Below are 23,279 nucleotides of genomic sequence, written 5' to 3' on the forward strand. Positions count from 1 at the left end.
GATATTGACCATGCTCTTTCGAAGGAGCCATCCCGGCACTTGCCTTAAGCTGTTTAGGAAAATCAGGGAAAACCTAAATCAGGATGGCCGGCCCTGAGTTTGAACCGTCGTCCTCCCGAATCCTCAAGTCCAGTGTGCTAACCACAGCTCTACACTACTCGGTGTCAGATAAACAAGTACGAGAGCCTGCGGAAAATTATCGGTTCTGAATATTTTATTTGAAAACTTTTAAAGCTTTTTAAATTTAAATTTAAATTTGTGGTACGCAGCTATGGGACCAAATTACTTAGGTCATCGGTCCCTAGGATTACACACTACTTAATCTAGCTTAAACTAACTTACACTAAGGACAACACACATACCCATGCCTTAGGGAGGACTCGAACCTTCGACGGGGGGAGCGTGCGAACCGTGGCAAGGCGCCCCTGACCACTCGGCAACTCCGCGAAGCTTTATTTATTTTATAATAAAACAAACGTTGTAACATTCTACATCGTTATTCTTCATATCTACATACCTATTTCTCAACACAGCCATCCTGAAGACATTTCTCCCATCGAGAGACAGTTGTTTGATATTTTATTAACGGAGTCTCAACCTCACCTCTGCTTTCACCGCTTCATCAGTCCTCAAACGCTTTCTTCAAGTTTTGGAAGAAGATGAAAATCGGATATGGCCAAGTCGGTACTGCCTGGTGGATGGTCGATGACAGACAACTCAAGGCATCGCACTGATGCAAGTGTCACGGCTCTAGTTTGTGTTCTGGCTTTGTCGTACTGAAGGAAAATGTGCTCCACGTGAGGACGAACTCTCCCAATCCGAAACTCGACAACAACAGGCTGTTTCTCACGCACCGACATAGTTGCTTCACACATCGCCAAGTTATACACTAAAATTCGGACCCTTTAGCGGCAGATGGCTGAAGATCTGCAGAAATAAAGAATAAAGACGTAGAATGTTATTTTAAAAACTTTAACACTTTCCAGTCTAAAAAATTCGGAGGTATTACCTTTTAGAGCGCCCTCGCGTTAGAAAAGTTCATGCTGTAGAATCTCAGCCACCATTTCTTTCCAGACACATGCCGCTGACCACATTTTGTATAAGGTGTAATTAGTAATGTTTTCTACATGTTTTTACCAATATGTGCTTTTACAAGAAATGTGGGAACAGGATAAAAATCTAGATGTGGTTCAAAATGGTTCAAATGGCTCTGAGCACTATGGGACTTAACATCTGAGGTCATCAGTCCCCTAGAAGTTAGAGCTACTTAAACCTAACTAACCTAAGGAAAGCTCACACATCCATGCCCTTGGCAGGATTCGAACCTGCGACCGTAGCGGTCCCGCGTTTCCAGACTGAAGCGCCTAGAACCGCTCTGCCACACCGGCTGGCATCTAGATGTGAATCTCTCTTATTAATGATAGTTTATCATCAGTTATGCACTTAATAAAATAAAGGATCTTTACGAGACAGCGACAAGTACTAGTAACTAATGTCGGATTAAGTGGCTGTGATCTGATGAGGACTGACAGCCTAACACAATACGTACACACATAAAATCCAAGGGACTACGAATATTCCAGTACCCTGAAACGAGTCGTGAATATCGTATGAAGAACCTTATTAGTTTATCTGCCCACCGGCAATATGGCAGTTTAATTACAGTTTGAAAGTGGAGAAGCACACTTACATCGCAGTTAGATGTTGATCGGAATTTCGTACACTACAACTGCACGCTATCACATAACTTCCAACAAACACCTGATATTAAACAGAAAATTGCGTTAACTAGCATCTGAGGTGGACGTGTACACGAAGTTATAGACATACAATACTGTGGTAAGTACAAACCATCGTTCTCAAAAGCGACTCTGGAATATATTTCGATTAATGACGATAAGTTAACCCACAAAAAAAAAAATTACAATGGAAGTGATATCAGACACATATATACACTACAACTCAAAAACATTGTTAACAAAATGCGTATGTGTAGGAGAATTATGGGAAAGGTAAAACAAAAACAGTACAACTTTAAGGCAGAAATGAAGGAAGGTTAGGTATAACGTCTGGTTGAAATGAGACGGGATTCTGAATACGTGAAACTTCTTTATTTAAATGAGTGTGTCTGAACTTAAATTGCAGAATGACTGAGAAGATGAAACTTCTACGTTATTTGATTCTGAAACAGCTGAGTAAAACTGAACGTACTGAGCCTACTTTCTCTTTACTTTTTCTTATCATGTCAACACCGACCCACAATATTCTAGCGCAACGCAATCTGACTACTCAAAAAAATTACTACCTGATTTCAAATAATTAATTCAGAAGAATGGCCGTGCTTAAAAAGAAATCTTAACAATAACCTATACATTTCTTTAAGCACTTACCTCACAAAAATCTTCATCACGTGAACTACTGCAATACAGCGAGCGTCTATATTGCCAGCTAAATAAAAGATTCTAACTACTAAAGCCACTAAATACTATTAGGTATGTGGTTAGCAAAGAAAAGATTTTGTTGCAAACCAAATAATGTATTTTTTACCTTAATAATGTGACATCCAGTTCAAACACGAATACAAATCGTCATTGACATCCAGTACAAAGGTATTTAACCACAATAATTTTCAGTCTCCAAGTCGAACATGTACAGATCGTTAGCCTACGCTAACACTTCAGACCTCTACCCTCCATCAATGCTAACTTCTCACATTTAACATCCATCACTGCTGGCTGTTCACCTCCAACTGCCCAACAGTACTTCCATCACTGCTGGCGACTAACTTCCAACTGCCCAAGACTACTGGCGATTAACTTCAACAACGAGTCCAAGCAGCCACAGAATCTCTTATAAAGAAAGCGCAGTCACAGATACAGTGCAAAGCGCTACACAGCGCTGCCAACACAGAAGCAGCCCACCTACATACAGAAGCGCTGATAACGTCAGACATGCATGCACGCAGTGTTAAAGAACGTTACGTATCTGGTGTCTCTGTAATGTCTAAACAAGCATTAACTGAAACTTAACTTGAGTTCAGGAAAAAAAACATAACTTTATCATATCCAGCTGTACTAATGAAACTACGTTACAAGCTAATTATTAGTCTGGCTGGAGTTGGGAAATCGGATTGTATGCTGCAACCCAGCTCAGCAAGTAATCGATGATAACTTGTAACTCCATAATCGCTTTGGAAAACAACTAGATGCTACAAAACATTCACATAGTGCCATATGGCCATGATACGGTTCGTCGGCTTTTTAGCCACCATTTTGTAAAACGTCACAACCATTTCTTTCCTAAATCATTCTGAGCCTCATGGAAGTTCCTGAAATAAATTTTGCATTCTCCATGAAAATAGCTCCATTGTTCCAAAAAACCAGCTCCCGTAGTGCAACTGGTCGCCACATCAGCAGCATGTGCACATAGCCTCTCTCCTCCTATATTCTACACATAGTGAACTTTTTTCAGTTTCATAGAGCATTTTTTGCTAAAATTAAATAATTTTGATTTAAAATGAAATAATTTCATAATGATTAATCGTTTTCTTTCTTCAAAAGTGCATTAAAAACAAGATATACCATTAAAATTGTTTGAAAACTTGACTTTACAGTTTATTAAAAAAAACAATTACATGAAATTTTCAAGAGAAGAGTACAAGACAAATATGAAATTGTTAAAGCAAACTTCTACACACGATTGGGAAAAATAAAAGTATCTTTGTCTGCAGTAGTGAGGCCAACACACTCTTCATGGTAGAAATTCCCATAGACCTCAACGAGTCGCATGTCCTTGATTGCATCCTCTTGACAAGGACTGCAGTACCATCTTTCGGCTTCTGTACTTTTCTGAGTCTAGCTCTTACTGGACTGCTGTTGTTCGTTCTTGTGCTGTTTTGTTGTTGATACCTTTTTTGGCTTAGGCGGTTCAGCTGCTTTTGACTGGAAAAGATTTTTTGTCCCACGATCTCACGCGGATTCGTGACTGGTCTTAACGATGCTCGTTGCTTTTCTCGTCCTTTACTGCGTTTTTAAAAATGTGTCAACGTCGGAATGTGATGTCCTGCTGCTTAATGCAAAATCAGGCGAAGAGTCATCTCTATCCCTACACAGAGCTTCATCGTCACGAGGATCATCTGGATGAGACGACATGACGAATAATCGTTTTGAGAACGCCTAGAATGTTCAGTTTTTTGCTGTTGGAGTTTCAACTGATGCCAGAGAACTGATGGGTTGGTCCAATGAGCTGGAAGAAGTAACCGGACTACTGCTGGTGCTCGGCTGATTGTTGTCTGTCTAGCCTGAGCTTTGTGCGTTTCAGTGCAGGAGGTGACACTTCAGTCACAGTACTGGGAGCAAATACTTCTCCTGGCATCACATTTGGATTCAACGTTTAAATTCCTGTGGCTTAAAAAACGACCAGCCACATTTATTTCTTATATAAATTGAGGTTTCATGGAATTAATGGTCTAGCTTACCAATGGATAATATCTAACCAAACGAATGCAGTAAGTTGTCATTAGTAATCAATAAATATACTCCAGGAACATGATTCTGAATGGGGAGAAAACACGTATAGGGTTTCTCAAGGCATCATCGTAGGTCCACTATTGTTTCTCATTTATGGTAACGAGCTTCCTTCTCATATACAACAAGCAGAATTAGTTCTTTTTCCAGATGACACGAGTACTGTAATCAATCCAAGCAGACATACAAAAATAGAAGAAACGGTATATCTAAAAGTATCGTTGAATGGTTTTCTGCAAATGGTCCCTCTCACAACATATTCAATTCTGCACATGTACTGATATTAAGCCAATGATGAGTGCAACACATTGTAAGGGAATAATGGATGGGGTGGAAACATCAAAGATTTTATTAGTCCATATTGATGAGAATTTAAATTAGAAACAGCTGATTTTGGAAAACCTAAAACAACATAGTTCAGCCACAGTTGGACTTGGGGAGAGACAATTTAGTAAGATGACATATTTTAGATAATTTCATTCAAAAACATCATATGGAATGATGTTCTGGAGTGTTGCATCTTTTAAGAAAGAAAGTCTTTTTTGCGCAAAAACGTGCTATGTGAATAATATGTGGCACTCATCCACGATCATGTTATAGATATCTGTTTCGGTTGAGATTTTTACTCTGGAGCGGAGTGTGCGCTGATATCAAACTTCCTGGTAGATTAAAACTGTGTGCCGGACCGAGACTCGAACTCGAGACGTTTGCCTTTCGCGTGCAAGTGCTCTACGAACTGGGCTACCCAAGCACGACTCACGCCCCGTCCTCACAGCTATACTTCTGCCAGTACCTCGTCTCCTACCTTCCAAACTTTACAGAAGCTCTCCTGCGAACCTTGCAGAACTAGCACTCCTGAAAGAAAGGATATTGGGGAGACATGGCTTAGCCACAGCCTGGGGGGATGTTTCCAGAATGAGATTTTCACTCTGCAGCGGAGTGTGCGCTGATATGACACTTCCTGGCAGATTACAACTGTATGCTACGACCGAGACTGGCAGAAGTAAAGCTGTGAGGACGGGGGGTGAGTCGTCTTTGGGTAGCTCAGTTGGTAGAGCACTTACCCGCGAAAGGCAAAGGTCCCGAGTTCGAGTCTCGGTCCGGCACACAGTTTTAATCTGCCAGGAGTTTTCATCTGTTTAGGTTGCTGGACATTCTGACTACTGCTTCACAATATATTTATTCAATCATATTGGTTGTACACTACAGTTCAGAAGTAACTGTCATGTAAATAATTACAATACCAGTAGGAAAAATTACATTCATCACTCCACATTAAATACACTTCAGTTATATAGCGTATAGCTCAAGTGGGGACTGCCATAGACAGTTTCAAATATATGTATATTATTAGTAATAAATCATTAACCATAAATACAAAATATCATGGCCGTATGTTGGTTAGAATGAGGCCAGTAGAGGGCCTGCAGCCAGCCTGTCTGCATGCTAGAGAAACTAGACCTACACTTGGACTTAGAGTCTGGGTTGCTATTTCTCACTACTCTAGAGGTTATCCCACGCACCTTGACTGCAAATTGAACGTCAGTCTAGTGATTCGACCACTTGCGCTGCTATTCATAAAGAGCATGGCAGAGGGTGTTTTCCAATAGGATAACGCTGACCTACATAGCGCGGTTGTAACCCAACATGCTGTACAGAGAGTCGACATGTTGCCTTGGACTTTTCTATCACCAGATCTGTCTCCAGTCGAACACATACACTATGTGATCAAAAGTATCCGGACACCACCTAAAAAAATACGTTTTTCATATTAGGTCATTGTGCTGCCACCTACCGCCAGGTACTCCATATCAGCGATCTCAGTAGTCATTAGACATCGTGAGAGAGCAGAATGGGGAGCTCTGCGGAACTCACGGCTTGGAACGTACTCAGGTGATTAGGTGTCACTTGTGTCATGCGTCTGTATGCGAGATTTCTACACTGGTAGGCATCCCTAGGTCCATTATTTCCGATGTGACAGTGAAGTGGAAACGTCAGGGGACACGTACAGCACAAAAGCGTACAGTCCAACCTCGTCTGTTGACTGACAGAGACCGCCGACAGTTGAAGAAGGTCCTAATGTGTAATAGGCAGACATTTATCCAGACCATCTCGCAGGAATTAAGAACTGCACCAGGAACCACTGCAAGTACTACGGCAGCTAGGCGGGAGATGAGATAACTTGGATTTCATTGTCGAGTGGCTGCTCATAAGCCACACGCCAAGCCGGTAAATGCCAAACGACAACTCGCTTGATGTAAGGAACGTAAATATTAGACGATTAAACAGTGGAAAACCGTTGTGTGGAGTGACGAAACACGGTACACAGTGTGGCGATCCGATGGCAGGGTGTGGGTATGGCGAATGCCGAGTGAACGTCATCTGCCAGTGTGTGTAGTGCCAACATTAAAATTCGGAGGCGGTGGTGTTATGGTTTGGTCGTGTTTCTCTTGGAGGGGGCTTGTCTCCCTTGTTGTTTTGCGTTGCACTATTGCACCACAGGCCTACACTGATGTTTTAAGCAACTTCTTGCTTCCCACTGTTGAATTCGGGCAAGGAGATTGCATCTTTCAAGACGATCAAACACCTGTTAAAATGCACGGCCTGTGGCGGAGTGGTTACTCGACAATAACATCCCTGTAATGGACTGGCCTGCACAGAGTCCTCACCTGACCTGAATCCTATAGAACACCTTTGGGATGTTTCGAACGACTTCATACCGTGGTCTCACCGACCGACATCGATAACTCTCCTCAGTGCAGAAATCCGTGGAAAATGGTCTGCCATTACCCAAGAAACCGTCGAGCACCTGATTGAACGTATGCCTGAAAGAGTGGAAGCTGTCATCAAGGCTAAGGCTGGGCCAACACCGTAATGAATTCTAGCATTACCGATGAAGGGTGCCACGGACTAGTAAGTCATTTTCAGCTAGGTGTCCGGATACTTTTGATCACATAGTGTATGAGACATCGTCGAACGACAACTCCAGCGCCATGCACAAACAGCATCAATCATCCATCTATTGACCGACCAAGTACAACAGACATGGAGGTCCAAGCAGCACATGTACAAAAGAATGCACGCACATTTTCATCCTTGCATTCAACATTGTGGCGGTTACACCACTTATTAATGTATCAGCACTGGACACCACGATAGACAGTATGAATTTTTAAAAAGTACTTATTGCAAAGAGAAATGACTGATAAATCTTCTAAATATTTTAATTCCCTCCGAAACAGAAGAGGCAGTATTTTGTTTCTCATGCACAGCAAAGATTAAAAATATAATTTCTCTCGAAATCAACGAAATATAACACCAAACAGCACTACATAGAAATGACATCACAATAATCATAACATCACTGGTTAGTACTACAAATTAACCTTCAGACATATAATTAATTAAGATTCGAAATTAAATCTTCAAGTTAGTTGTTTTTGTCTTAGATTAGTGTTTCACATGTGCATTACCCCAACGAATATATGTTGTGTTAATTTGTAGTGATTATTGGCATTATACATCAAAATTATTATAATTCCTGTACAATAGCTCTAGCTGTAGCAGCATATGTGTATTACTATGTAATACTTACTACTGCGAGGGACACAGAACACATAGACACTAATAAATCACTAGACTATTTGTGTAGATTCTAATGGTCCAGATTACAAACAGTCACCACATTAGTTATATGCAAATGTATGTTTACACGTTTTCTTTATTATTTTTTTAATTGGCCTTCGGCACTGCTGCACGAACCATCCAGTGATACGCTTACAGCTTCCTTCACTGTATTTTGAGGTTACGGATATTATATTTTTTTCACTTAGTTTCACTTCTTGGTCGGCGCAGACACAATTGCAAAAAATTAGAGCCTTTCCCACTTTTAAAAATTCGCGTATCAGCGTCGTTTGTAATATTATTAATTAAAATTTTGATTTTTAAAATAAATCAGTTAAATGGCGTTATTAGTAACATAGACTATTGTTGCCTCGACGTCCATGCAGCGCATGATTGTTTTATAGACATTTCAGTTTCTAACCTTACGCAACTGTGTAACCCATATGATTCAATATATTCGATATAGCTTTATTGGAAATTTGACTCTGTTTGGCCGGCCAGAGTGGCCGAGCGGTCCTAGGCGCTGCAGTCTGGAACCGCGTGACCGCTACGGCCGCAGGTCCGAATCATGCCTCGGTGATAGATGTGTGTGATGTCCTTATGTTAGTTAGGTTTAACTAGCTCTAAGTTATAGGGGACTGATGACCTCAGAAGTTAAGTCCCATACTGCTCAAGGTCATTTCAGCCATTTGACTCTGTTTGGTCTAGTTACAAAGCTTTGCAAGAGATGAACAGATTTAATTGTGTATGCATATTTCGTTATGTATTTATCTGTCTTCCATGTTCAATGATTTTGTAATACCTTTTTACGCGGAGAATTCTATATAAATGTTGTAAGCCCTGAAGATATTTCCGTTTTCTGTAACAGCTTTTCAAAAACCAAGAAATCGACAGTATCGACAAAAGCTGTCGTTCATGAATGTCGCTGTCCCTGTTTTGATACACAGGGGCAAAGTAAGTTTCACGACACGAGAAATGTCCATTAAATCGACGTATCTGTGTCATGTAGAGAATTTTACAGTCCTTCTATTTTCAGGTCAGTTTTTCTTGTGCACAGAAGAGGCTACTCGTAAAAGTATCTCTGTCTGCAGATATCACAATAAAAATTATCAGGCCTGATCCTCTACATATATATGCTATCTCAAAGAATATTTATCGTGAGCTTGTTAAAACAGCGAAAATATGAAGAGTAGACACGACGTCGCGTATGTAAACTGTTGGGACTACTTTACAATGCTGAACTCTCTATGTTACTATTTTCGTTATTAATTCCTGTCAGTCAGTCTCACCGTGTAGGGTTGAAACGTACAGGCTTAGATAAGAACTTAACCAGAAAAAAATGTTATCATGACTGCTGCCTTCAAGCGACAAGTTTAGTTGTGTCCTCAGGAATAGCTAAGTATCAGTTTCCTTCCAAGTAAATTTACGGTTACGTTTATCAGCGTCTCTATTGTTTCGTGCTGTTGTGGTATGCCTCTAGGTCTCGTAAGTATTCTCTTCAACGCTGTTCTTATTTCATAGTCGTGGGCAACGGAGCTCTTTGGTTATACAATGGCGGAAAAAAAATCGCGGCGCCAGGAAGGAAAGTCGGTAGGTATCTTGCTATATCTGAAAGGTGATGCCTATTAAAATTACGCAAGAGTCGGATAAGAATGGCGCTAGTAACACCACTAGGTGGATGCAAACCAGGCTTGCTTTAGATACACGCTGTAACGGTTGTTAGCGGTAGTTTCCTTTGAGATGGAACGTGATGATGTTAGTCAAGACTGTGCAGTGTTTCGTGGCTTTATGCTTAATTACAGACTTACTATTTTATCAGCTGATTGGCTTTCAACACGTAACGCTCGCTGTTTATGTCCTTCTTCGTTTGCTGACCGATGTATCACTTTTCGTTATGACGCCGCAACTCTTCCTTTCCTATATCTTTACTACTTTTTATCTATATAAGTGATGAACTATTGGTTTTGCCGTTTAACAACTTTTTAATAATTGTGGAAGTATTACAGGCATCGGGTCCCACCTAATGTGTCACCCGCCTATACGTTTAACATGTGCCTTTCAAGACTCCATCGCCTTGTTTACAAAGAGAAAGCAGAATATCTCTTCCTTTGACGTTGTCCAACAACGACTTAGGAACATGGAGGTATAAGGAGGGGAGATGGCACTATGGCCGTCTGCTGTACGTCTGTTTGAAGCCGGTGGGCCGCCATGTTTGATTGGTCAAAACAGTGACAGAGCTCTTGTTAGAATTGCGTGTTCTTCATATTTAACGTTATGTCTGCGAAATAATTTCAGATGATGAGTGTTAGAATGGTTACATGCATAACACGACGTCAGACTAGCTTTTTCAGGTGTTTTCGTTTTGTTTTTAATGCGTTTTTGCCCCAGCAATACAACTGATTTGGTCTCGTTAACTTAAGTGTTTCTTTTGGATACGAACTTCGAATGATGAAAAAGAACAGTGTACAAAGCTCTTTTCAAACTCAAATCACCATTTACTGTATTTGTATCGATGTAAACTGAAAGCAGAACCCGAAAGCTATGCTAGTTTACATGCCGGATGATATTTCTTACTCGTTTACACACTTATACAAAATTTCATTTGTAAATACAAACATCGTTTGTGCTTTGTCAAGAAAAATAAGCATATGAACCCACAGAGCCCTACGAGATTCATTGATCGGAAATAAAATAAGAAGAAAACAGTTTCACAAAACGTAAACAAGGCCGCACATCTCACGAATATAAACGACAATATTTTACGAACGGGGCCACTTACGCATGGAAAGTGATTCCTTTTAACTTGATAGCACTATTCCAACGGTTAGTACACCCGTAAACAACGCAAACCGGCATTTTAAAATGAAAAAACCTTCAGCAGTTCTACACAGTAGCACAATCGGAAACGAGTCTTCTGACCAAACTGCAATGGCGGAGCTCGGTTTCTGTCGGCTTCAAGTTTGTGACGTCATGGCATCTCCCCTCATACCTCCATGCTTAGGAAGCTCGACGCCCTCGCGGCCCGGGCTCTTCCACGGCTCGCGGTAGTTTGCAGCATTCGTTTTATTCCTTGCCCACTTGCCGCTACGTCGAACTTCCGTGGTGATCGTTGGGCAACATCTTCCACGTTATCTGCAACATAAATAAACTTTATTCCCACAGTATTTCTGAAAACCCAAAAACAAACTTAAAGAACATAATAATAATAACTGTTCTTACAATTATTCGTATAAGTTTTGGTCGATTTAATGAGGGGTGGGACAGGGCTAAGCCTTGTGACACCACAACCGCCATTATCAACACCTCACTGAGTTTGAAAGAGGTCATGTAACGAGGCTGCAAGAAGGTGGATGTCCCTTCTGCAATACTGGTGGTTGTCCCATGCACCCTGACTGCAAATTGTACGTCAATCTTGTGATTCCATCGCTTATGCTGTCATTCATTAACACCATGGCAGAGGGTGTTAATATACCGCTGTTGTAATCCAATACGTTCTACGCAGTGTCGACATGTTGCCCTGGCCTGCTCGATCAGCGGATCTGTCTCCAGTCGAGCACATATGGGACATCAACGGGTGACAACTCCAGCGTCATCCACAAACAGCATTAACCGTCCATGTATTGAGCGACCACGTGCAACAGGCATGGAACTCCCTCCGACACCTATACAACAGACTGCATGCACGTTAGCATCCTTGCACTCGACATTCTGGCGGTTACGTCACTATTAATGTACCAGTATTTAGCACTTTCAATGGCTTATCTCGAGCTTACATTAACCTGTGATCTTGCAATGTTCCTCACGTAAATATGTTATATAGACAAATGTATTACCGAAACTTCGTTGCTCTACATTAATTATTTTTTGGTGTTACGATTTTTTTCCGTCAATGTACATGAGGAAAACTTTGCAGTAATTTCTTTTTCCACGTCCGTTCTCGGTGTTCACATCTCTCTCTGAATCGCAGAAACAGTTTCCTGTGTTCGATATTTCATATTAACAGAAACTTGAATTTGCCTGTGTTTTCGGCGTACAAATCACACTTCTCGTATCTGCGACTAAAAAATAGAGACCAGTACCAAAGCAAAGTAGCGTTAACGGAAGCTAACAAAGTAGCAGATCCTCCGGGAATGAATAAACGACAGAGCGGTCTATGTGAACCTTCAGAATCTGTTAAGACACTATGGACAAATTCAAGGGAGTCTTTACTTGGATATTAATGGTGCAAGATTCTTGCTTGCATCTTTACATGTAAAAACACGGCATGAAACGAAATATCTATCCTCCTATCTTAACGAGAGTGGACTGGGCTTTCGTAAAGTTTTTAGAATGCTGGACTATAGGATGTGGATGATTTAGTAACATAATAGTATATTTGCAAATACTATTCATTCAGCCCCTCTTACCCCTCCCAAGCTATTATCGTGGTCACCACTGCTGCTAGACCTGGTGGTAGCTACTTCGGATCTTCGTGGTGGGTAAATCGTTAGCAGCAATGTTTCGTTCGCAGAAGGATAACAGGTAATGGCGTACGGCTAGTGAACAACAAACAGTTCACTATTGTCGTGATATAAATCTCATATCCTAAGCTTCCTTTTGTGAAATGAGGTCACATAACACTGACGTTAGCCATTGGACAGGAACGTTAACCTCAGCTACCATCACGTTGGTCTTCGAGAATACCAGCAGACCCCCATTTCTTTAAAGAATTTAACTCCTGTGTATAAAAAAGCTTCAAACGTCATTACAAATGAGTTAATGTGTTAAGTATTAGTCGTTAAGCATGTAAGAGAGAAAAAAGCTTGAGAAAGTTTGAACGTAAAGTTTGTAGAATGTAACTAAGTGCTCTTATTATGAAACACTGGATGAATATAATCTGGGTACTTTGAGCGCCAGTTAGATAAAAGTAACTTTCACAAGGTTATGGCGTCATTTCTCCTGATCTATGTGTCGTCCACTGATCTAATTTTGCAGATAGAGTCAGTAATATATCCAGATACTATCGACAAAGTGTGTTGCGAATAGAGTTAGCAGTAAAGGCATAATAAATTAGAACGCCATTCCTGATGTTGAATTTTTATTGCGCGTCACTTTAACCAGACGTTAGCTGTTCACGCATCTAAATCTTTTCGACCTCAAAGAAATGTTCAAATGTGAGTGAAATCTTATGGGACTTAACTGCCAAGGTCATCAGCCCCTAAACTTACACACTACTTAACCTAAATTATCCTAAGGACAAATACACACACCCATGCCCGAGGAAGAACTCGAACCTCTGCCGGGACCAGCAGCACAGTCCATGACTGCAGCGCCTTAGATCGCTCGGCTAATCCCGCGTGGCTCTCCGACCTCGTATTTGCTGAACTATGCGCTGTACAATGATATAATTTTGCGGAAATGTGTAGATAATTTCTGCAGACTGTGTTGCGGATGAAGTCGGTAGTAAAAAAGTAATACAATAAATTACAGTGTCGTCTCTGATTCGTAGGTTTTACTGCATGAACAGCGTATATGTCGTAAACGACAAATTGTTCCTTTCATTGTTATGTGCGTGGTCGCAGCGAGAAAAAGGATCATAGACATTTAAAAATATGTGTAAAGTCTCTTGGAAGTCGCTCTCTTTCTCGTATACCGAATGAATAATGTCCGCGTATTTGTGCGCCGTCAGTTGCCCCGCCTCAAAACAGGCACAGCGTTCCTAACTATAATACATCTCTTACTGTACTAAATACTTAAGGACACAAAATATTTCTTTTATCAGTTGCGCTACTATGAAAGCTATTTTTATTTGAACTGTAAGCATATTTCTGCTATAGAGCTATCATCAGATTATCTGTAATAGAACTTCTTATAAATGTTGGTACATTTGTTGTATCACATGTTAGTTACTTATGAATAATGTAATTTTGCTAACTTCAAGTCCTGACTTTCTTAGAGTATCGTTGTTTCTGTTGCTCTCTGTTTGTCACTGATTATATTTTTCGTTATTGTAGCAATAATAATCAGTTTTGTAGTATGTTCTGACTTTTCATTTAGTAGCGGTCAGAAAGAAAACTTACTCTGTTATTGACATTTAGTGACAGCAATTGTGACTGATGATCGGTGATTTTATTATTTCTGCTTCTCTCTATTTGTTTGCTGGTTATATTCTTCCGTTGTTATTCTAGTAGTAATCAGTTCTGTGTTATAGTCTGATAGTTTATTAATAACCGTGAGAAATAAACTTAATTTCCAGTGGAAATACCGTAACAGAAATTATGTCAGATGATCAGATTGTACGAGGTGCATTCAAGTTCTAAGACCTCTGATTTTTTTCCTCCGGACTGGAAAGAGATAGAAACATGCGCATTGTTTTAAAATGAGGCCGCGTTCATTGTCAATACGTCCCAGAGATGGCAGCACCGTACGGCAGATGGAATTTTACCGCCAGCGGCGAGAATGAGAACTGTTTTAAATACTTAAAATGGCGACGTTTTTCTTACTTGAACAGCGTGCAATCATTCGTTTTCTGAATTTGCGTGGTGTGAAACCAATTGAAATTCATCGACAGTTCAAGGAGACATGTGGTGATGGAGTTATGGATGTGTCGAAAGTGCGTTCATGAGTGACAGTTTAATGAAGGCAGAACATCGTGTGACAACAAACCGAAACAACCTCGGGCTCACACAAGCCGGTCTGACGACATGATCAAGAAAGTGGAGAGAATTGTTTTGGGGGATCGCCGAATGACTGTTGATCAGATCGCCTCCAGAGTTGGCATTTCTGTGGGTTCTGTGCACACAATCTTGCATGACGAGCTGAAAATGCGAAAAGTGGTATCCAGGTGGGTGCCACGAATGCTAACAGATGACCACATGGCTGCCCGTATGGCATGTTGCCAAGCAATATTGACGCGCAACGACAGCATGAATGGGACTTTCTTTTCGTCGATTGTGACAATGGATGAGACGTGGATGCCATTTTTCAATCCAGAAACAAAGCGCCAGTCAGCTCAATGGAATCACACAGATTCACCGCCACCAAAAAAATTTCGGGTAACCGCCAGTGCTGAAAAAATTATGGTGTCCATGTTCTGGGACAGCGAGGGCGTAATCCTTACCCATTGCATTCCAGAGGATACTACAGTAACAGGTGCATCCTACGAAAATGTTTTGAAGAACAAATTCCTTCCTGCACTGCAACAAAAACGTCCGGGAAGGGCTGCGCATGTGCTGTTTCACCAAGACAACGCACCCGCACATCGAGCTAACGTTACGCAACAGTTTCTTCGTGATAACAACTTTGAAGTGATTCCTCATGCTCCCTACTCACCTGACCTGGCTCCTAGTGACTTTTGGCTTTTTCCAACAATGAAAGACACTCTCCGTGGCCGCACATTCACCAGCCGTGCTGCTATTGCCTCAGCGATTTTCCAGTGGTCAAAACAGACTCCTAAAGAAGCCTTCGCCGCTGCCATGGAATCATGGCGTCAGCGTTGTGAAAACTGTGTACGTCTGCAGGGCGATTACGTCGAGAAGTAACGCCAGTTTCATCGATTTCGGGTGAGTAGTTAATTAGAAAAAAAATCGGAGGCCTTAGAACTTGAATGCACCTCGTAGGTTACACCCTCTTGTTGACAATTCTACCAGACATGTTATTGGGTTTTATTCCATGGATATCTGTGGTGTTGTGTTATTTAAGATCATTTTGTCTCTGGTTGTAATATGATACATTTTACTCTTGGTGAATATTGCCAATAAAGGGTTTAGTGAACTATTTATATATTAAGATCACTTCATTCGTTGAGGATTAAATGTGGATAATATCTTGTGTGTAAATATATCTCAGTTTCCTCTACTATATTTGCTATTAGTCCTTTTAGTGTTACAAGGTACCGATAGAACTTTGCAGTCGATCTGTTTGTGGCGTTCACGTTTAATGTGGTCGTAAAAGTTGGATGAGCTGTTGTCTAACATGTGGTCGATATGTAGTGGCGAAATTTCTGCCTGTCTGGCCCATGTAGAATTTTTCACAGTTTTTACACTGAATTTTATATCTGTCAGGATATAAGTATTTGGTGGTTCCAGTAGTATGACTACTTTTTTATATCCTATGTCGCGTTTGGTTAATAAATAGTGTACTGGTGTTTTTTTCAGTAGTGCACAAGTATGTAGTAGGTATCTACGTAATTTTACGTTTTATTGGTGTTTCTCTGATGAGTGTTATTCCTTCAGGTATAGCTGGTAGTGAGGGTCTTGTATATTTCGTACACAGCTCTGTGGTTATTCGTGGATTGTAATCATTCTCTTACGCTACGCACTGCAGGGTTCAAATTTCTTTTTGTATTGCGACCTGTTCTGTGGGAACGTTAATCATTGTGTTTATCACGATGTGAAAATATACACGTTTGTGTAAAATCAGTTGACAGGAATTTGCACTGGTAACATTATCGGTTGTTGGCTTTTACTATATTTCAAATTTATGAGTGCTGTTTATGTTATGCTAAGTTAGCCAAGAGCCAAAGTTATGCTCGAGTCCAGAAAATTTTTTTTCCGTTCCTAGCCCTGTCGTCAATTTCATTATGAGAGCGTAGAGTGTCGTATGTATGTCCTCATTGTTTCCTTCTTTAAGCATTATTGATTCGTTGACATGTCTGTAGTAATATATTATTTTATTACTGCAAGTTTTTGTTGTTATAATGAAGTTTTCTCTAAGGTGTTTAAGAAAATTAACTATTGTGCCAGCAATTCTAAATCCCATTGCTACTCCATCATTTTGTAAGTACATTTTGTCACTCAGTGTAAAATAGTTTTGGTTTGGCACAAATTTCGACTGGAAATTAAGTTTATTTTTGACGATTACTAATGAAATATCAGGACATATCACACAACTGATTACTACTGGAATAACAACGAAAGAATACAATTAGCAAAAAAATAGACAGCAACAGAAATAACAAAATCACTCAACATCTGTCACAACTGCTGTTATCAAATGTCAACTACATAATAACATTTATTTCCTACCACTACTAAATGAGAAGTCAGAACATACTACAAAACTGATTATTATGCTACACTAACATAAAACATAATCAGTAACAAATGTACAGCAACAGAAACAACGATACTGCAAGAAAGTCTGGGTAGAAAACGTATGTAAAACCAAATTATTCATAATTTACTTACATACATAAAAATACCAAAAATTGTAAGAAGTTCTGTTACAGATAACACGATAATGGCTGTATAACCGAAACAGGCCTATAGTTCAAATAAAGATAAGATTTACAGTATTTTCAAACAACTTACACGATTTCAGCCAGGTAAAATTTACAGCGACCGCCGATATTTCGCCGGAAGTACAAACCGCCATTCTTAAGGCATAAACTGCAACGGACAGCCGATGTATAGGCAAATTTAAAACCTCGTTTCTCGAAGTAATTCAGGAAAGATACACACACACAAACACCCACTGAACACTAGTGCCACCAGAGATGACGAAAGTCAGAGATATCTACATTGAGACAACGAACTTGCAGGTGAGGTAACATTAACTCCTTTCCTTTGTTTTTCGACAAGGGGGAGGAGGATTCCAGGCAGAGTTTAAGCAAAAACCTACAGCCCTGTTTACAAGGATACTCGCTAATTTAATCTCAACTGCCTCCTTAATGACACTGTCCCAATAGCTGGACGTGCATGTCAGTATTTCGGTATTGTGATATAGCATCGGGTGACCAGTATCCAAGCAATGTTCGGCAATAGCAGACCTATTTGGTTGCTGTAATCGTGTGTACCGTTCATGCTCAATACATCGGTCCTCCACGGTCCTGATAGTCTAACCAATATATGCCATGCCACAGCTACAAGGAATGTGATATACACTCGCCTTACGCAAACCAAGATCATCCTGAACCGAACCTAAAAGCACTCTAATTTGAGATGGAGGTCGGAAAACGTGCGTTGCGCTATCGAACAACTGTGCATCGGGTGATTGATAACGCTGAGTCGACTCCTAAGTCTACTGCCTTGTTGCCTTACATAGGAAGCACTTCCAAAAGATCGGTCGTATTTTAGGGAAATACGACGTGAAATGTGTTTTCCGACCTCCATGTAAAATCAGAGTGCTTTTGGGTTCGGCTAAGGACGATCGTGGTTTGCGTAAGGCGGGTGTGTATCACATTCCTTGCAGCTGTGGCATGGCATATATTGGTCAGTCAGGGCCGTGGAGGACCGATGTACTGAGCATAAACGGCACACACGATTACAGCAGCCAAGTAGATCTGCTATTGCCGAACATTGCTTGGATACTGGTCACCCCATGTTATATAATAACATGCACGTCCAGCTATTTGGACATTGTCATTAAGAAGGCAGTTGAGATTAAATTAGCTAGTAACCTTATAAACAGGGATGGAGGTTTTTGCTTAAACTCTGCCTGAAATCCTGCTCTCCCTTGTCAAAAAATAGAGGGTGAGAGTTAATGTTACGTCACGTGCTAGTTCGTAGTCTCACTATAGATATCTCAGACTTTGGTCATATTTGGTGGCACTAGTGTTCAGTGTGTGTGTGTGTTATCTTTACTGAATTAATTTCAGAACCGAGGTTTTAAATTTGCATATACAATGCCTGTCCATTGCAGTTTGTGCCTTGAGAATGGCTTGGTGTACTCCCGGCGAAATATCGGCGGTCGCTGTAAATTTTACCTGGCTGAATTCCTGTAAGTTGTTTGAAAATTGTATACGCCAGGAGAAACTCAGGCCTCATATTTATGGTAGATAACTGGTAATATGAATATATTATATCCCTGAAAGACATCTATTATGCAGCAGGCCTAGAAACGAATAGTTGCACTTAACGAAGATGATATCTCTTAATGAGTAGATTACGACAACATTTTAAAATTCCTCAATAATTACGCGTAATACTGGAAACCCGAAAACCTTCAGATAGACAACCTGAAGCTGGAATTGGAATTTCATGTTTCGGGATAGTCGCTTAGTAAAATAGATTCGGGAATATGTGACAGCTCTGTGAGGTACCTTCAACTTTACTTTCGTTTCTGCAATCATGCATAACAATATCGCACAACCATGCACACGATCTCATGAGAATTGTAAAAATCACTCCATAATATCTCCAATGTCTCCAGGTTCTGGAACGACTGCGGAGGTAGACAGAGTAACCATTAACATCTTTGATCCAAATTCCTCAACATAATTGTCATGTGATTCTTCTCGTTACAGCACAATTGCTGGTGACACTCAATACGCAGCTGTTGCAAGCACATATCGAAGAAGGACTGCAAGATATCCTCAGCTGAAATTCCCACTGGTGTGAAACACACACAAAAAAAGATGCCTGCTTCGATAAGAACGTGAGTTCTGATATATTCTACAATTTTAAATCCAAGCAGAGATTCCTATACAAATATTTTTGTCATTGACAACTCTTCTCGCTTCAGAAGTACTTGATATTTTCTGATTTTGGTTGTAATTGCTTATTATCCATAAGTTATCAGTATTACCTCATGCTAAGCTTTGAAACAGTAAAGACAACTAGATTCTTTTCCAACAACGAGAAAGAAACACTTCAATTAAGCTCAGGTCCGTCGAACAATTTATTGTAGCTGTAACTTGTTTGGTGCCATAGTATAGTCGTAAATACATTTCTCGTGAAAATTATAACCTTTTTATGGCAGAAATTGTGGCTTTTGTTGGTAAACCGAGGCAATGTGCAACATTAATGATAAAATCCATGACCTGTTATTAAAATTTTAATTTATTTTATCAACCAATGCTCATATCGAATCATACCATCATCTTGAGAGCTATAGATGAATACTGAACGACCTTCACTGCAGTGTCAATGTGACATAAACACAGATCTGTAATGCTGCGCCGTTGATGCTTAACATTGCAATGACTTTCTTTTTTCTGTTACTTACACTGCAAGCATACTGTTATTACACAAAAGAGAAAACAGGGAGAGGGCATTTCGTGTAATTTGTACTAAAGGATGTATATCGAAGTCAGTTGATGAGCATTTGCGTGAAACTACAGGAGAAACACATGAAGAATTCGATGAAATTCTGCCTGGTAACAGAGTTTCTGTCTTATATTTCGTACCACGATGGCAAAAAATGTCCTGCGTTTCTTTAATCTTTGTTCAAATCGAGTGAAGCCATCTGAACGATTTTAAGTTTATTTTAAAAAATCGGTATTGTCAGTAATAATATTAGGAACAAAAAGGCATTTCTTTGTTTCGAAATGAGGTTCATCTTTCTTACTTACACACAAAAAATTCCTGGTAAATTTCATTTTTCTCTAAACAATTATATTGATTGGACAGTTTGTAAATGACGTACTGCTTAAATCGACAGTGAAATACTTCTTAAGTACTAATTTTAATATTCTGGCGTAAGAAGCAGTAATTCTAACGAAAAATATATGTTAATGAAACTGTTTTTCTCTAGGTACGGATTTCACAGTTCTCAGGCGAGTCTGGCAGAAGAAAATAATGAGGAAGTTCGGGGGAAAATATTACGCTTGGTGTCGGTCGAGGGAAAACCCCCGGGAAGTAAATCCGCTTCAATCGACGGGTAAGCAACCAGCACTTACTGCTGATAACCACAGCGTACACTTTTTACCCTCAGTATTTGAATCTTAGCTTCACAATTAATAAGGCTAATTTGTAAACAGGACCTTCATACAACCGGTTCTGCCGCAGACAGAGGAGTCGATTCCTCCAGTTTCCTTCTTCCAGCTGGTAAGTATTTGTTTAATGCGATACTCACAATATCTTATTGACGAAGACGTGATCATTATTTTGAGCAGTATCACTTATTTTCATTTCGTGCCTTTTCTGTGTGAAAGTTGAACCAAGCACAAAACTTAATTCCTTCCAACATCATTGTCAATACTTGCACTTGTTCCGGTTCTCGTAGATGTTAACAGAACTGAACATTCCATACAATAAAATGAGAACATAAAATTAACCCTGATATAGGTAAGGTAATAACTTCAAAAACGAAACTATCGCAACATCAGTAGAAATAAAATATACTTCATTCAATTTTATTGTAGTCTACCCGAGTCACATGATATAATAATAGATTTTGTTATTTATTATTTTATTGTCCATTGAATTTTATAATTTAGCAGTCCCGTGGTAACGATATGAGCACATGAAGTAAGATAGATGAAGATTGTTTCTCGCTATTTTACAGCGATATTTCGAAACCAGTAAATGTTTATATAAATATATACTTCATGTAAGAGTTTATTACACAGTGCTTTAAGGTAGATGAGCCGACAAATAGGATGAGAATCTCCTGCTCTCATTCAGTTTAAGTGTATATCGTTAGCGGGATGTTACATATGAATTTATTAAATGAAATTATTTTGCGTTGATGAAGTTGATGGGCGTAGGGATAAGCTGAATTCACCGATAAAATGATTATCATTTCTATCTTCGGATATTTTTGTTCACCATAATAATCTCTTTTGAGTGTTTTCTGCATTGTAATATTGCGACAAGTTATACACTACAGGCTATTAAAATTGCTACACCAAGAAGAAATGCAGATGATGAACAGGTATTCGTTGGACAAATATATTATACCAGAACTGACAGGTGATTACATTATCACGCAATTTGGGTGCATAAATCTTGAGAAATCAGTACCCAGAACAACCACCTCTGGCCGTAATAACGCCCTTGATACACCTCCGCATTGAGTCAAACAGAGCTTGGATGGCGTGTACAGGTACAGCTGCCCATGCAGCTTCAACGCGATACCACAGTTCATCAAGAGTAGTGACTGGCGTATTGTGACGAGCCAGTTGCTGGGCCACCATTGACCAGATGTTTTCAGTTGGTGAGAGATCTGGAGAATGTGCTGGCCAGGGAAGCATTCGAACACTTTCTGTATCCATAAAGGCCCGTACAGGACCTGCAACATGCGGTCGTGCATTATCCTGCTGAAATGTAGGGTCTCGCAGGGATCGAATGAAGGGTAGAGCCACGGGTGGTAACACATTTGAAATGTAACGTCCACTGTTCAAAGTGCCGTCAATGCGAACAAGAGGTGACCGAGACGTGTAACCAATGGTACCCCATACCATTACGCCGGGTGATACGCCAGTATGGCAGTGACGAATACAGGCTTCCAAAGTGCGTCACTGCGATGTCGCCAAACACGGATGCGACCATCATGATCCTGTAAACAGACCCTGAATTCATCCGGAAAAATGACGTTTTGCCATTCGTGCACCCAGGTTCGTCGTTGAGTACACCATCGCAGTCGCTCCTGTTTGTGATGCAGCGTCAAGGGAACCGCAGACATGGTCTCCGAGCTGATAGTCTAAGCTGCTGCAAACGTCGTCAACTGTTCGTGCAGATGGTTGTTGTCTTGCAAACGTCCCCATCTGTTGGCTCAGGGATCGAGACGTGGCTGCACGATCCGTTACAGCCATGCGGATAAGAAGCCTGTCATCTCGACTGCTAGTGATACGAGGCCGTTGGGATACAGCACGGCGTTCCGTATTACCCTCCTGAACCCACCGATTCCATATTCTACTCCTCCTTACACGAGGCATCACAACGTTTCACCAGGCAACGCCGGCCAACTGCTGTTTGTGTATGAGAAACCGGTTGGAAACTTTACTCATGTCAGCACGGTTACGTGTCACCACCGGCGCCAACCTTGTGTGAATGCTCTGAAAAGCTAATCATTTTCATATCACAGCATCTTGTTCCTGTCGGTTTAATTTCGCGTCTGTAGCACGTCATCTTCGTGGTGTAGCAATTTTAATGGCCAGTAGTGTATTTACGACTTGATGACCGTTGGATTCAGTTGTCAGACGGCAGAAGCTCCTTGGGGTTAGGAAAAGTTTGGGTAGAAATTTGTACCAGTTTTGACTTTTTTATGATCAAAATCCGTTGACCGGTGGATGCACCGGTTCCCACCAGATCACGGAAGTTAAGCACCGTCGGCCGTAGTTGACCATACGGCCCGCCATGTGCTGTTGGCCCTACCGGGGTGCACTCAACCTCGTGAGGTCGATTGAGGAGCTACATGAGCGAGTAGTAACTGTTCCACGTCACGAAAATTAACAGCTGACGAGAGAGTCCATCTGATTACGTCCAT

At 40.5% G+C, this 23,279-nt stretch overlaps 1 protein-coding gene across 2 annotated transcripts in view; it reads left to right on the forward strand.

The window, feature by feature from the left end:
* LOC126174876 (ATP-dependent translocase ABCB1-like) overlaps positions 1–23,279 on the forward strand; it is a 208,510-nt gene that overhangs the window by 14,445 nt on the left and 170,786 nt on the right. For both annotated transcript variants that reach the window (XM_049921289.1, XM_049921288.1), the window contains exons 2-4: positions 19,375–19,505; positions 20,604–20,729; positions 20,830–20,896. In XM_049921289.1, the coding sequence (XP_049777246.1) occupies positions 19,486–19,505; positions 20,604–20,729; positions 20,830–20,896 (213 nt within the window). In that variant the 5' untranslated portion in view covers positions 19,375–19,485. The remainder of the gene's footprint in view (positions 1–19,374; positions 19,506–20,603; positions 20,730–20,829; positions 20,897–23,279) is intronic.

The sequence above is a fragment of the Schistocerca cancellata genome, chromosome 3 (assembly GCF_023864275.1).
Source record: "Schistocerca cancellata isolate TAMUIC-IGC-003103 chromosome 3, iqSchCanc2.1, whole genome shotgun sequence".
Classification (NCBI taxonomy): Eukaryota; Metazoa; Arthropoda; class Insecta; order Orthoptera; family Acrididae; genus Schistocerca; species Schistocerca cancellata.